Source organism: Chelmon rostratus, chromosome 15, assembly GCF_017976325.1.
Source record: "Chelmon rostratus isolate fCheRos1 chromosome 15, fCheRos1.pri, whole genome shotgun sequence".
NCBI classification, from domain to species: domain Eukaryota; kingdom Metazoa; phylum Chordata; class Actinopteri; order Chaetodontiformes; family Chaetodontidae; genus Chelmon; species Chelmon rostratus.
Genome location: NC_055672.1, coordinates 16,618,206 through 16,634,760, shown reverse-complemented (window position 1 = coordinate 16,634,760; position 16,555 = coordinate 16,618,206). Strand labels below are relative to the sequence as shown.

At 43.5% G+C, this 16,555-nt stretch overlaps 1 protein-coding gene across 2 annotated transcripts in view; it reads right to left on the bottom strand.

Annotated features, from left to right (window-relative positions):
* Positions 1-748: 748 nt before the first annotated feature.
* LOC121618060 (uncharacterized protein KIAA1522 homolog) overlaps positions 749-16,555 on the bottom strand; it is a 26,867-nt gene continuing 11,060 nt past the window's right edge. For both annotated transcript variants that reach the window (XM_041953319.1, XM_041953320.1), the window contains exons 3-8: positions 7,298-7,441; positions 7,077-7,120; positions 6,854-6,989; positions 6,570-6,677; positions 2,184-6,365; positions 749-1,656 (exon numbers count right to left, since the gene is read on the bottom strand). In XM_041953319.1, coding sequence (XP_041809253.1) covers positions 1,553-1,656; positions 2,184-6,365; positions 6,570-6,677; positions 6,854-6,989; positions 7,077-7,120; positions 7,298-7,441 — 4,718 coding nt within the window. In that variant the 3' untranslated portion in view covers positions 749-1,552. The remainder of the gene's footprint in view (positions 1,657-2,183; positions 6,366-6,569; positions 6,678-6,853; positions 6,990-7,076; positions 7,121-7,297; positions 7,442-16,555) is intronic.

Below are 16,555 nucleotides of genomic sequence, written 5' to 3'. Positions count from 1 at the left end.
GTCAACAAGTAGTATACCTTGGTGTATTAGGAATATAATTGAAGTGTAGAAAAGTGGTTACAAGTACACTTTCACTTTTTGTGCTTACTTTTAAGTATGTTTGACATACTTTTTTTAAAAAAGTGTTCTTCTAAATAAATGTCATTAAGTTATATTTAAATGTTAATTTAAAAATTAACATACAAATTCTGCAAAACTTAGTGGTAAAAGTATTTAATAAAAGTGCACTTTAGTGTAACTATTAAATATACTAAAGTATACTTTTAAAAAGTACTAAATTACAAATACTTTATATTGTAAGTGTACTTATGAAAAGTATACTTATTTTCAAGTCCTTTGTAATACACTATTAGCATGCTTAATTCAAGTGTACTCTAACATCATTTCAAGTATGTTTCCAACACACTGGTGATATAATACAAATGTACTCCAAGGGTGTTTTGAATGCTCATGAATCCTGATTTCCACTGGTGTACTTATGTACACTAAGTTTGTAAAAGTTGAGCCAATTTAGCAACTATTTACACTTCAAGTATACTCGAGTGGTACTCAAGGACTACATGAGTACACTTAACTAAATCTAAAACAACATACTTGTGTTTGTATCATACTGAGCCATATACAGCCTTAAGGCTCCAGAGGGTTGAAATAAGATGGTATGCAAATGTAAGGGAAAATACAGCACCAAGTATCAAATTAACAGGAAATCCAGAGGAAAAACTAAACAGTGACAATTTGATCTGTCCATAAATCTTTATTCTTTCCATTATGAATAATCATTTATTACATTAGTCTCTGAAACCAGTCAAATATATTAGAGTTCAACACAGAAATATCCCACTGTCTGAACCATAACTGTGAGGAAAGACGTCTCCATTATCAGTAACTAAAAGCAGCAGAAAATGTGCTCCACAATAATGATTGTAGTATTGCTTTATGTGTCTGCTCACGTCTCTGTGACATTAATGGTCATGCACATGCATAGCTTTCAATCATACAAAATGACACAAGGGATTTTGAGAACAAACATTTGGATATGATTAAGAGCTATATAAACAAATTTGATTTAAATGATATTAGGGTTTAACACAATATTGCAAAGAAGACATTCTGTCTGCAGAGACCCTCCTCTGAACAAGAACACAGGAAAAATAACTTAAGATAATCAATATTTTTAACAAATATGACTGGTGTGGAAACTCTTTTGGAAAAAAATACAGAACAGAACTCTGTGTTGCTATATTTACAGATGAGCACCCAAAAGTCCCATTGTTACGAGTACTGACAAAGGTCTGATTCAGCAGGACATAAGTGGTACAATCATTGCTCGACACTAGAGGGCGCTATATTCCCATCTCATGCAGCTGTAAAGCTCAGAGGACCCTCTGGCAAAAGAAAACGTACTGTATTTATTCTTAGTAAAATGCAAAGTGAGAACTTGCATGAATTAAGACCCACACCATTAATATCAAAGAAGCATCTCATCTATCCAAATCCACTTTCTTGTCTTTCACACACACACAAAGACTGACTTGCAGCAAATTCAGTGGAATTAATAAATCCTTCCCAGGTCTCCTTCAGTCTTTACAATCATGTTGGATGGCGTCCCTCCTCCTTCAACAGTACCTGCTGTCCCATTTGTTTTCTCTGCAGCATCTGAGGTTGGAGAGTTTTGGCAGAATTAGTTTAATGGAGCACAAAAGAGTTTTACAAGAAAATCTTAAAAAATCACCTTTCATCTCTTTCATTTGCCCAATACTCTGCAAATGAATAAATTAAGATGGTAAATAAGATATGTGTTTTTTAATTAGATGAATTGATTCTAATAGTTATATATTTAGTGGTAACTGCCAGTGATAATGGCTCTTCGTTGAGTTTTTTTTTAGATATCGTCACTGTCAGATATCCCAGATATCTCTGAGTGGGAGTTATAACTTGGAAACTGACGTGAAAAGTAATTCTGACTTGCTCACACTTATGGTCAAAATGACATGACATAAACGCATCTTAAATAGCATCGCGTTAGCACTGTCCCTGTGACCAGGTTAGCATCACAGAGCCACTAGTGTTGCTGTATAGACTCAGAGTCTCACATTCTTGATTAAAAAAGAAGAGAACTGAATCATGACGTCATGTTTATTCTATTCTGATGTGTTTCATTTCTAGTGGATAATCTCTCTTACCCTTGATACTCTCTTGCAGTGCTTCCTGTCCTGCAGTTTGCTCCTTCCCTTCACTAGTCTCAATCTCTTTGCCCTTCGTTTTGGGTTTCTTTGCAACAGGTGGTGGCACCTTCACTTCCTTCTTCACCAATTCTGCTTCACTCACTACCTTTGTTTCAGAGGAAACCTCCATGTTCTTCTGTGTGATTGCCTTGGTCTCCGGCGCTGGCTTGGTCTCAATCACCACCTTCTTGTTGCTCTTGGAGAAGATAAAGCTTGCTGTGCTGGAGGGGGACTTATGGAGGTCTACTGGTGATGTTGGTGAGTGCAAGCTGAGGCGAGATGCAGGGCTGCCTTTTGATCTGGCTGCTGTCCTCAGGCGGATGGCCTCCTGTAGGTTCATGGAAGGAGAGGCGGTCATGGCAGGAGGAGACTTTTTGGTAGGGGAGAGGACTGTAGTTGAAGATGCAGGTGGAACCACAAGAGATTGCGACTTGGGCAGAGCTGATTGCAAAGTAGCTATGGCAGGTGGAGAAGTGGATGTAGGAGAGATCATGATCAGAGACCTTCTGATGGGCTTCTGAGGAGCCTCACCACTGGCAGATGAGGTTGAGACCTGACTGCTGGGCTGCTGACTCCTCATTGTGACTTCAGCCTCTGGTTCCTCCTGAGCTTTAGGAGGCTCAGGGCTGCTATTGATGGACCGCAGCTTGACCATCTGCAGGAGGGAGGGGGTGACAATGGGAGTGGGTTCCTCCTGTACAACAGGGTCAGAGGTCAGCTCCTGGGTTTGGTTTTCTGTGTTTGCAGGACTAGGCTGGTGCTTAACGCTGGCAAGACCCTGCACAGGTAAAGATGGAGGTAAAGGAATGTTCACAGGTGGAGAAGGAGCAGGTTCTTGAGCCTTTTCTGTTGATGCAGAGTTTTCAAGAGCTGGTGGGATAGAGGCTTCAGATGGTGATGAATTGGAGGCCTCCAGGGCTACTGGACCATCAGTGTCTAGGGGTACAACCTGAGGTTGATGGAGAACCTGTATGGGAGGCGGTGGTGGAATACTCTGAGGGGGAGTGAGAATACTGTTAGATGAACCCAGGTTAGTTTCAGAATCAAGTGGAACGTTCTCTTCAGGAAGATCAAGCTCTTGCTCTGGCAACTGGGGTTGGGACAGTAGAGGTGGTGGAGGTGGAATACTTTGTGGTGGGGTGAGCTTGCTAACAGATGTTGCCTCCTCAGAAGACTGATGGGCATTCTCTTGCATAGATGGAGGAGAAACCTCTTCAGTGGACAGAGTGGAGACCTCTTGAGGAGCCAAAGGCGAGACTCCGATAACCAGTGAAGGCAAGACCTCTTTACCTGGTGAAGAGGATACCACGGTAACCAGTGTGGAGGAGACGTCTTTAACAAGAGGAGGGGGTGCTTCTTGGACCAGAGGAGGAGAGAACTCTTTAAGTGGTGGTGAAGAAATCTCTTTAGGCGGTGGTGGAGAATCCTCTTTGGGTGGTGGTGGCAGAGGAGAAACCTCTTTAGGCGGGGGTGGAGAATCCTCCTTAGGTGGTGGTGGCAGAGGAGAAACCTCTTTAGGTGGTGGTGGAGAAACCTCTTTAGGCGGTGGTGGAGAATCCTCCTTAGGTGGTGGTGGCAGAGGAGAAACCTCTTTAGGTGGTTGTGGCAGAGAAGAAACCTCTTTAGGTGGTGGTGGAGAAATCTCTTTAGGTGGTGATGGGGGCAGTGGTGAAACCTCTTTGGGTGGTGATGGCAAAGGAGAAACCTCTTTAGGTGGTGGTGGTGGTGGAGGAGGAGAAACCTCTTTAGGCAGTGGCAGAGAGGCTTCTTTAAGTGGTGGCAGAGGAGAAAACTCTTTAGGCAGCGGAGGAGACACCTTTTTAACCGTAGGATGGTAGACTGCTTCAACTGGTGGTGGAGGAGCCGTATATGGTGGGGGAGGTGGGATATTCAGTGGTGGAGGTGCGAACCCCTTGGACGTACTGGGCTGCTGTGGTTCAGCCTCTGGGGTCACCCTAACACATTCTGTTTTCACCACCGATAAAACAGACGTAGTTTCACAAGGGTCACCACCACGCACCTGAACAGGTATAACTAACGCCTCCTCACCAAACATTGGGGGAGGCGGAAGGGGAAAATCAATTTCATCAGGCCCACCGATGCCCATTGGTGGAGGTGGTGGAGGCCAGAATGACTCAGGGGATACAACTTGTATTGGTGGAACAGAAACAACCTCTGTGGTCTGTTTAGAGGGGGTTTGGGGAGATGGAGGATGGTGTACTAATGAAACGGCAGGTAGCGTATCCATGTTAGTCTTTTTGCTTTCTTCCTGTCTCACTGCTGCCAGCCTATCTTCACGTCTCATGACAGCCTTCGCTAACATCCCATTTAACATGTCACTTACTCTTACATTCTCATTATTATCTGTCACTTTTCTATTTCCTTTCAAATCAACATTCTGCTCGACTAATCTATCATTGCTCTCTCTGTGAATCTCTGCATTCAAAATCTCACTTTCTTGAACTTTCTTTGTCTCTAGCGTATGTAGGGATCCATTCACGGACTCCACTGTTGGAGCTGGATACTTGTGTTTTCTTTCTACCACCAAGCTCTTCACAGAACCCTCTGTAGAAGCAGAAGGAGACTTTCTCTGTTGTCTCCTGTCCTTTGGATTCTTCTTTATGATGGCTTGAATGTTATCAGGTGCCGGGGGTCCCAGCAGCAACTCAAAGGTACGCTTGCTGTGAGCCCATACCTCTGGAGGAGGAGGTGGAGGTGCATGGACTTTAGGTGGTGGAGGGATATTGAAGAGTTCTCTCAATGCCCTTACTGAAGGGCTGACACTGTCAGGTTCCTCTATAGGTTTTGTGTTTTCAGGAGTCTCTGGCTGTGTGGGAGGGGGTCGAGTTGAAGCAGCAGGAGTGGATCCAGGAAAAAACTTTTGAAGCTTACCTAAGATGCCTCTCTTGTGCCTTGGAGATGAGCTGTGGGTTGGTTTAGAAAGCTGTACAGATGTGCCATCATGGCTAGAGTAGCCGCTGGACGGAGAGACTGTCTTGCTTAGCTTATTCTCAGGCATAGCCTCCTGCTTCTCTTGTGAAGCGTGTTTGGAAACCGTTTCCTCTGCCTTCGCAGCTTCCTCTGCCTTTAGTGCCTGCAGCTGGGATCTGATAGGACTGAAAGACACCGAACCTGCAGAGTCGTCCAGAGAACTGGTGTCAGCATTGTATCCAGGGCTGTCTATGATTCTGGAGGGCATAGGAGAAGATCCAGATTTGTTTTTGCCATTTTCCTCACCTGCGGCTGATTCCCCTGAAATGACCCTAACCTCCGCCAGATCACGTGACCGTCGCTTCATCTTATTGTGAAGGGAATAGGAGCGGTTTGGTGGAGGGGGAGCCCTCTTTGGCTTCATGACAGAGAGACTTCGCACAAATGGCCCCTCTTTCTTAACCTCATCTCTCTTAATAACAAGCTTGCCATTCAAGGTGCATTTTGAAGCCTTGCTGATGGAGGAGTGAACACTGATCTTGTCCTCTTTTGCAGAACCATCTCTATCCTGTGACTTCTTCTGTCTGGGGGTACTACTGCTGGAGATGGTTGAGGAGTCAGATACCAAGGTCTCTGAGGATTCAGAGTTGCTCCAACAAGAGCTGTCAGACAGATGGGGAGCGTAGTTGCGGGAGGCGGAGGTGATGGTGGAGGCTCTAGAGGAAGCACGAGAGGGGGCTGGGCTGGACAACAGCAGGCTGCTCTTGCTGACAGTGCGGACACTGTTGCGACTCCGTCCACGGCTGATTTCCACCACATCGATGGAGGGTGGCAACACAGCATTGGGGATGATTTTGGACATGTAGGCGGCCTGGGGTGACATGGACATGACAGGGCTGGGTGGCTCCTGCTGGAGGCTGTTGGCAGTGGTCATCCAGGGAACGGCCAGGGACTGAGGCCTCTGCTCACCAGACAAGTCAGGGCCCAGGCAATGCAGCAGGGCCAGGTCATCCCCATGACCAGCATGGGTAGCACCAAGCTGCTCAAGTTGGTCTTTGTTGAGGGGCTGGATGGTGTTGGCACTGGCTCCTTTTTGTGACTCTGCTGCCTGCTGTGGCCCATCAGTGGTTGGGCTGTCATCAGTTTCACCATTATAAAGCTGTTCCTCATCTAACCTCTGAGTCACTGTCCAACCCACCCTGTCAAGACCTGATAGAGGACAGGAGGACCAATTAGCACAGGTTAATAATTAAAGAAATGGACTGCAAAGACACCATCTATCCATTTCCTATAAAGAGGACTGCAACATTTCACACCATGATATTTCTAAATGTAGTCCATTCAATTTAAAGAGTAATTCATGAATGACGGATGTTTTTTGTATGTGATGCATTTAAATGATGAGCTGCATACCCAGTTCTCTCTGAACATGCTTTGGGATACCGTCAGCAGTCTTCTTGTGTCTTCTCCTCTTGGCCTTTTCTGACTTTTTCCCAGAGCTCAAGGGCCTGAATGTTGATTCTGGTCGTACAGAGGCATGAGAGAAAAGAGGAAAAACATCATCCAATAATCCATTTAAACCGATTCCAATCTGTAGATCTCACCATTACATGTTTAATCTGTCATTTCATCTGTGTGCCTCAAATGTTGTGAAATGACCATGATTAGTTATAAATAGTACTTATGCTGGTGCTTACCTTGTCTGGTGAGTCCAGAGCGGGATGATCTTGTGGACACAGATGATTGTACAGAGATGACAGAAGTTGTGTCAGCGATGGTACTGTCTGTAACAAATCCTCCACCTTCCCCATCTGTGTGGACTGTCATCGTCGACTGACAAAAGGAGAAAAACAATCTTTAAAAAAAATAAATCAAAAAAACTTGTACAAGAACTCTGCATTTGCAGTAAGTGTCACTTACGACGGTGCTTTCATTATCCTGGTACTCCACTCCATTGTTGGTTTCTGTGAGGAGAGTAACATTAGTTAACTCTGCAGATTTATAATGGCATTTAAAATGCTTCGCAGTGTTTATATCCTCTGTTGCACACCCTCTTGAGTAATATGCAGGCAGGTATCAACATCTCGACATGGGACACCTCTAATTTTCTGCATAGACTGTATCACTAGAGCATTTTGTACCTTCCTGCTGCATCATTTTCAATCCCTCCAGGGCTTCAGTGTGAAGGTTCTCCAGGTACTTGGGCCTGCTGGCCTCAATGAACACGTTCTCCTGGAACAACGGGGGCGACAGGGTCTTGTCATCGTCATCTCGCTTTGGGACAGCTGGAAGTAGAGAGAGGGGAGAGGGGATCAGTCTGAGATGAGCTCAAAGCTCTGTGTTACTGTAACAGTAGATAAGGGGGCCATATGGACAGGACGAGAGCATTCAGGTGTCTGCCGGGGACATTTAGGCACAGGGGCAGTAAATATGTTTGACATTTAAAACAAGAGAGTGTGCGTGTGAATTAAAAAGGCTGAACTCCAGTTCCACTCAGGCAGGATTAAACTCCATTGACCTCCAATGACTTAACACAGGATTATCATATCAAAAATCTACCCTCAGCAACATATGCTCTGTATTTTCTCCAAGACTTCTTCATTTAATTAGATAGTGGGAAGGACACTTATTAACTTGCTGTCACATCTTGAGTATACACAGTACACCAGGCTTAAGCTTTCATCAGTAATTATAAAATACCTGCAATACCATCTCATGAACCATTGGCACCACCTAAAAAATGACAACATGCTTCGAGATACACACCATTAAGTCGTATGTGAACTCCAACAACCATAATAATGTATTCTATTGATTTGTTTTCATACAAAATCAGTTGGGTTACTGATTTTAATGTTATTTAGAAAGTGCATTGGAGTGAACTGTTAAGTAGATTATTGTTATTTTTGCTTTTTAAAAAGACTTAATGTAATTAAAATTAAATTAAATTAAATTAAATTAAGAAAACTTTATCAAAGATAACATAATAACATTATTGTAGGTTTACATTTGCTGAGCAACTGACATGAGTCAACCCTGTGATGCTTCCAGGAGACACAGGGATCACTGGGCTAACAACCGGCTAAGACACTTTTATGTAATGGGGACAGCTGCTCCACATTTAGCCACCTACTGTTCTCCACTGTCTGCACTGTCACTATAAGACCATGCTGGAATTAGCCTTGACAGTCATGCGCTCAGTGATCGCAACTAATTATTACCACTGTCTCTTCTATAACAGCATTAAGGCTGCTCTGAGGGGCAGAAAATCCCAATAAGCAATTACCTGTAAATATGCTCACTTCTAATTCCTGACTTTAATTTCCTGCAATTTAGAGCAAATATGAGTTTGCTGAAGTGAGACTATGAATCACAGCACATCATATCAGGAGAGCACACATTGCAAACTGACAGTGGTTTTTATGGTCTACAGCGACAGTGAATGACCACACTTAAATTGCTTTACTGCCTGTCTGAGGCGAGCCAGTTGATCCAGCCTGGACTGCTCATAGCTTAATAGCAGTTTCAACAAGTAGCAATTGGTTTGAGTCATAAACCAATCAGGCTGTTTGTCTCAATTCAAACAGTGCTTTCACTCACCTTTCCGCTTGAAGACTGTGGGAAAGCAGTAGAAATTAGCACTAGAGCCGTTAGTCAGAAGCACAACCATGGCGTGTCACAAATCTTGTACAGCAATCAAGAAGTACACCAAAACTACAGTCAAGTTGTGTTAAAAAAAGAGGAGGAAAAATTAGATCTGAAGGTGCCGTCCGCAGCCCGCCCGCTCAAAAGAGGAAGACAATCTGGCTTGTTTTTGATGAAGTTGTTGTTGACAGTTCAGGTCCGTGCAGAGTGGAGAATGTCTCTACAGCCAATAGACAATCAGATCTCAGACACTAATCCTCAGCAGCCTAATTCCTGCCATCCCTCTCTGATGTATGTCCCCCCACTCGCTGCTTTACAAGATACCCAGCATCCCACTCTTGCTCCCCCATCTGCACCCTCGCTCCTGATTGGTCAGTCAGGGCGCAGATCAAACTGAGATCATACATGTAAACACTGACGAGAAGAGAAAGCTGTTGTCAGGGATTTGAGGTACGAGGGCATGGTGGTGGCTCCCTCTCACTATGCCACAACTTCAGCACTGTTAATAAACACCACACTGCTTTAGATTACATCCCATTTCCACTACAGAAACACAACAAATATATTAATTCCTCAGACTTCAATAAGAGACAAAGAACTTTACTGTTTTGCCACAAGGGGGAGTAAGTGATTTAGAATGATCTACTCCTAAAACAAGATTAAAAACATGTTTTAAAAAAAAAGAGGCCTGCAGCTCCGCAGCACATGGCCACACATGTGCAAAATGTTCCTCATTGTTTCCAGGAGAATTACATTACATTTGTTACTACGCAGCCAGAATACAGAGGATGACATAACATGCTAAACTCCTCATTAAATCAAGAGCTGCTATCTAGAGACAAATTTTCTGATCAGGAGCAGCCTCAAATACTTTTTTTTTTCTTGTTTTTGAGTCACATTTAGGTTGTTTAGACTATTTCTTCATCCGTTGTTCTTTTTCTCTTCTATTTAGGACACCTCAAACTCATTTGCGGGCTGAGGGCTTTATTCACTTCCTGGTGTGCTGAGCAGACATGACATGGAATGTATGCCATCTGAACAAATGGAAAACATTCCCATGGTGGTGATCCTACCGAGTGACTCAAGACAAAGGCAGTGTACAAAGAAAAGAAATGAATCGCATGTGTTACCAGTACATAGTAACAAGCACAAATAGATTGTTATTTCAACAGAGTCCACTGTTTAAGTGGAAGCTTCAACCTACAGATGTAAACTGAAAGTTGATACGCGTGTGTGGGGTAAAGACAGTGCTCGACTGGTGAGGCCTGGAGTGATGGGTGGGGCACGACTGCACATTAACGACGGGCTCACGTTATCACTGGTTCTGTGATCTCATTGTAATTGTGTCCATATTAATCACCGATATATTAAAGACACCATCTGTCACTGGTGGACTGCGCTCAGCGTTAACGGGCCGGCAGTGATTATGTATGAACCCCCGACCTGATGTTTACATCCCGGATTTGGATAAACGTACTAACTCTAATGGATGCGATACAGCGTGACCAGTGATTTCAAGATGCAGACTTCAGCCTCTAGTGAGGAAAAACAACGTGTTTAAAAACATCAGCTCAGGGAGGGAATTATGATTCCACTTTATTACATTTAAACAACAGTGGATTTAAAGTGGAACATTTTTAATGAGTAAACATCTGTTGGAAGGTTCGTTTTGGTATAATATGGATTCTCTGGCAGTAAACAGAGACAGAGGGTTAAGGAGATATGTTGCGTCACTAAGTACTGTAAACAAATTACAACCAGTGACACAGACGGTGGTGAAGAGTGTTTATGACATGCAACCATGGCAACGCTTTGTAACTTTGAGCTAGGACTACCCATTTCAGATTAGGAGCATTGTTCTGTGTAAGAGGAACCAAGAAACAGGGTTCCATACTTTGTAGGAAACCTGAGGAAACGACTCAAGAGGTGTCAGAAATGTAATTTTTCTAAACCAAATTTTCGTTTTTCCCTTCAGAGTGATCAGGTCATGTTTTCTAGCCAGGCTGTCACATTTAGCATTTATCTACGGCCAGCAGTAGTCTCATTTACCAAGGCACACCTGACACCAGGATTTTACAGCTAATGAGGTCATGAGCCCAAGTCTCCCAAAAGTTAGAACTGTTTTCCTTTTTCTCATATTTCATTTATTCAGTGAACTCACCTAAATGCTGCTTTTAAGCCCCCTCCACACTGCACACTTCTGTGTTGACCCAAAATGGGCCAACTTCACTCTTTAAATACTGGTATTATCTTATAAAATACTTTATTTTAATTGTAGAATTCAAACCTCCCTCCAAATTACCAGAAAAAAAATATTCAGAACGTTACCTCACAGTCCACAAAATGCCTCTTTCTAAACCAAAAAGAACGGCTGATCTAGAGAACAGATATTACAGTTCCAAATGGGGCGGCAACTGATTTTGTTTGTGAAGTTGCTTTTAATATCATCTAATAAATGTGCACAGCAGAAAGCTAGGGGCGAGGGAGGGGAAAGGGAAAGACGAGTTGCCCTGCATCACATGCATACAGTTAATATCTAATGGAAAGTGCAGCAGTTTGAGACCCCTGCGTTGCATAGAGCACAGCACACACAAAATGACAAAGACAACCTGATGTAATTTTCTTGAACTACTTCATGGGAATCAACCAGATGCAAATACCCCACACACACCTTATGTCCCTGCCCCAACTTGCCCCTCTCTCTTGTTTTGCGCCGCCAGGCAGACAGCCATGCAGAGACATTCTCTCCAGCTCTGAGGGTGCTGTCTGCCAGGTGCTTAAGCCTCTCTAATCAGCACAAACCCAACTGAACACACTGTGATGACAGTGGGAAAGAGCTGGAGGCTCACTGTTTCTTCAAAAGCAAGTATATACAGTCGCGATGCACTGGACACACGTGTTAATGCGCCCTGGTCAAAGCTTGTGCGCTCCATTGACCATTTGCACGCTCGTGGTTTCCAATGAATTAAATATAAACATGTCTCCGTCAAAGCTGAACGAGGGGAAGGAAGGAAGGAGCGTGGTGTGACGAGGACAACAATCCAGGTAACAGATACACCTGCATCGTCTGGCACGCAGGGTTACACTATAACGCAGGGGTGGGGAACCTCCGCCCTCCGGCCTCAAACGAGACTCTGCTTAAGACTGACCCCAACACAGAAAACCAGCTGTGAGTAGCATCTTCATCACTACCATCTGACATCAGTTAGTGTGATACATGCGTTCAATAATTTAGCACAGCCAATGGAGAATGTTATAAATAGTGAAATGGCCCATGATGGGAGAAAGGTTCCCCAACAATGCTCTAATTTACAGTCAGACAACACAACCTGTGCGCCTGAAAACCAGCATGTATCAGATACCTGCAGAACGATACCCACATGCACAACAAATGCACACTATTACCATTATCTTGCAGGTGGCCACTTTTTGCACCATAGATAACAAAGTTACACCAGTTTATATCCTGAACCTCTCCACAGCCTTCATCTGTCACTTCACAGTTAGGAGCAAACTCCTCCTCTTGATTTTCATAAGCAACGAATCAAACTCCATTAAAACGTATGCAGGAGAATGTAAAATACCCAGGCCTGCTACTGCCTGTTTAATGTAAGCACAGCTTTGCTACAGGCTCCTGTTATATGTGATTAGAGACAATAAAACAGTGTTATAGGCAAGAAAAGAGCTCCAGCTTCTTATTAGCACAACGGGGGTGAGTATGTAAATAATGGACTGGTTGTAGCTGTTGTACAATTCCTGGCAAGTTTGGAAGGTGTTTGTTAAGTCAGAATGAAAGAGAGACATATTGTCTTATTTGTTACAAGCTACCTAGCATTAACTAGAAACCAAATTGCTATAACGTTGTTAGCCACGCTTGCAATGTAGCTCTAGGGATCTGTCTGCTGGTTGGTCCACCACTGTGGCCCGTCTCAACAGCTATTGGATGAATTGCAACAACATTTTGTTACAGACGTCCCAATGACTTCAGCCTCGGCTAACTAGCAAATGTTAGCACGTTAACATGCGACATTGCCTGTTGAATTCAAGCATGCTAGCATTGTTATTGTGAGCATGTACACATGCTAGCATTAGCATTTGTCTCAATGCACCGCTGTGCCTGAATCCAGCCTCTCAGAGCTGCTAGCACGGCTGCAGACTCTTGTTTACCACTCAGTTCTACATCCTCAGAATAAATAAAGCGATTGAACGCCTCCCTAACACTGAAACGCCAGGTTGTGCTGAGGCAAACTGAGCTGGTCCCTCTATTACACACAAACAGGGCGGAGGTTTATCATCAGTCCTTGTCCTATGCGCTGAAAGAACAGTGTGTTCCTGGAGAGGAAAACTACATGAATAACAAACATTGCGCACACCTTTACTAAACTAGTGAGCTAAAACCAACATAGTTATCTTCACAACTAGTACAGTGAATTTCTCCTCGTGAGCCCCAATGCTCGAAAAACTGCCTCACTTGACTACTAAGTCATGACTCACAAACCTTTCCAAGCATATATTCATCAGTCTGTCTGTAGACTTGCCACAGTGTGCTGGCAAACATTTTCCTTTCGTGACAATGGCCTGTGCAGTTGGTGCAAAGCCACAGTAACATATCTGCATATCCTGACAACGAAACAATGTATGATTTCATAAATAATAACCGTTGCTTTTGGCCATCCCGCTCAGTTTGGTGACACCGAACATTAGAGGACTGCAAAGAATAAAAGGAAGTTGATTAAATGAAACTGGAGCACATTATTCAGTTGGGACTAGAGGGCAAACTGGTGCTTAGAAAATGTCTCTTACTATTCGAGTGACCTAAATATGATCTGCTCCGCCACTTGGGTGTGGTGACGCTTCATCTGTTGAAATAAAAACCCAGCAAACACCCATTAAACCCTGTGATTATAACTACGCATTTGTGCAGCTGTTTACTATACAGGTAGTCAAGTCTTCATCTACAGAAATTCCCATGACGTCAGCATCAGCTTGATTCTCACAGGACACAGGATCAGGGTGTTTGCATGTGTAATGTCAGCCTTGTCTTGCCTCGATTTTCAGATATTTTCTTTTAAAAGTGACAAAAAGTGCCTGAAAGTATCACAGAAATGAAGCTCATTCTCCCTCCAGTGTGGTGTTTCAGTTTAGAAAGGCACATGACAGAATAAACAAGTGCTTTTCACGTAAAGGTTAATTAACGAGACCAATGAGAATACTGATCTCTCAGAGGGATACGCCTCCATGAGGCGACGGTGTAGTAAAAAGACAGGCTGGCTGATTGTTTCCTGCCATGAGAAGAAGAAAGTGAAACTCTATCAGAAATCAGTTTGTTTTTTTTTTCTCAAACCTGTTCAGCTGTTGTTGTGTCATCATCACAACAACATCCTGTGTCACACAAAACTGCAGTGTCACAAACAATACTAAAAGGTGCCACTTCTGCTATCTGCCATCGCAAAGCTGAGAACTTGATTTCAGCTACAATGCAATCTGCCATTAATCCTCATATACAATCTAGAAGATTTCACACAAAAGCTAACCCGCTGATGAACCCGTAAAAGCTGCAAATCTTTTGTACAACTGTATCTTGACTGATGTGGCAAGGGTTCATCGGTGTCCAAATGTCCACATGACACCTTTAACTGACTTTACGCCACACAAAAACACAGTTAAGCAACAGATAAATGCTCTTAAGCTTAACAATCCTTCTTAAATTAAGAAAGAAAATATTCAACAAAGGAAGTAAATAAAGCAGCTCATAGGATCTGCTGCGTGGCGTGTACGCTGAACACACTCACACACACAAAGGGCTCCCTTTTTCTAGCTTCCTTGAAGAAATATCTTTAAAAAGCTCGGGAATGTGAGGAATCTCTAAGGGAGTGTTTCGAGCAAGCAGGTGATCTTCGGAGCATACCTTGGTAGGACTGTATGACCTAATCAGTCTTCCACTTGCCCTAGTTCCACTAAACCAAACCAGGGGAATGGCTCTTCAACCCCATAATGACGCTAAGACAGTATGTGAGCAGCCAGAGCTGCATGAGAGAGGCCTGTCGTCTAGTTCTACACAGGATCGAGTGAACTGACAGCATGGCAGGGACATAAATCACCTTCACACAGTGAAAGGAATAAGACAAATGAATGTGAAATAACACGTAACGACAGTGAACCTCTGCCTTTTGGCTCAGGATGAAACATAATCCTGGTAATCAAAGAAGACAATGCAGAGCTAATGGGTTTACCACACCAAAGGGTCCAGGAGGCCAGAATTTAAAACCTGCTACTGTGCAGTTCCCTCTCTGGTCAAACTCCATGGGCTTTGTTTACAAAAATGCATTCCTGCAAGAGCAAAGGGTACGGCAACCGCAGGGTTACAGGGTTTGGACGCTCACTCGAACTGGGAATCTAGATCAACCTGCATTGTCACCCTGAAAAGCAAACACACGAGGAGATTAGACCGTCGGATGTGTTAATAGCCGGTTACTTAGTCAGGGGCCGATCACATGAATGCAAGCACATACTAGCAGAGCTAAACTGTACTTTTTTCTGTGCCTTACTTTGAGAAATATAAACAGTTCTCAGATTTTAAAATCTTTGCCTAACTAGACTAACTTAAAAGAACTTGAAGGAATACAGAATCTGCTGCTTTGTACTGAATAAGTGTGGTAAAAAAAACAAAAATAATGAGAAAAATACATATTTTCAATGGTTGTAATATTCTCTATGGGCTGCAGCAAACAATGACTTTAGTTATCAATTAAAATGCTGATATTTACTCAATTCATTGAGTAATGGTGAGATAAAATCAGTCAGGAAATTGTTAAAAAACCTCACAAAAATCTCCTGAAGCCTACGGTGATAATATCAGATTGCATGTTTTGTCAGACCAACACTCCAAAAGCCAAACATGCTCAGTTAACTATCATCCTCACGCATTTGCTTTTAAAATGATGACGATTAATCAATGCAGCGTGGTGTAGAAGAAAAGAACTGAGGCTATCTACCGAGGCGTGTGTGCTGGTCTCAAACGTACACACGTGTGATCCTCTGTGGGGACCAGCATCTCAGTGTGAGTGGAGGGGTCAGGAAAAACAGAATCCCTTGTTCCCCCCTCACTGTAACGGTCCTGGCATGGCTTTTAATTAACTGGCACTGTGCCTGCCATACCAGGCATTTAGTGAGCAGGAGGCCCCTCTGGCATCAATACAGGTCATCATCAGGGGCTCGGCTGGAGGTATTCAACTTTCTGGCAAGCGTGTTACACCGCACCGAGTCGTGCTCCTGCAGTAAGTCTCCTCTGGATGTGTTTTGAGAATTGTCGGGCTCCTCCCCTAATCAGGAAGCATCTGGCGAGGAGTCTGCGCTCGTTGTTGCCAGCACCAACAATCAGCATGTCATACACAACAAGCTGATTGCTGAGAGGCTCAATAGAAGCATATGTTAACATTAATCACTCCTAACAGTCAACACTTTCAGCTTTGAAGTGGCATATTTCTTTAACCTTAACGCCAATTATCTTAAGGCAGTACCACTTTACATAATGTTTACTGCGGCTGCCGTCACAATAATCATTAAAGGTTGGGTGCAGCTTTTTTTAATAATCCAGAAACTCTTTCTCTTGAGCGCATGTGTGTTAAAGTGGAGGAGGAGATCTCACGGCCTCAGCCCGACGTGGAAGGCAGCCTCTGCGCTGACCTTGGCGAAGGAGAAACACCTTATCTGTCTTCAGTTTGCTTTCTCTTACAAAACTAGCACAAAACAGT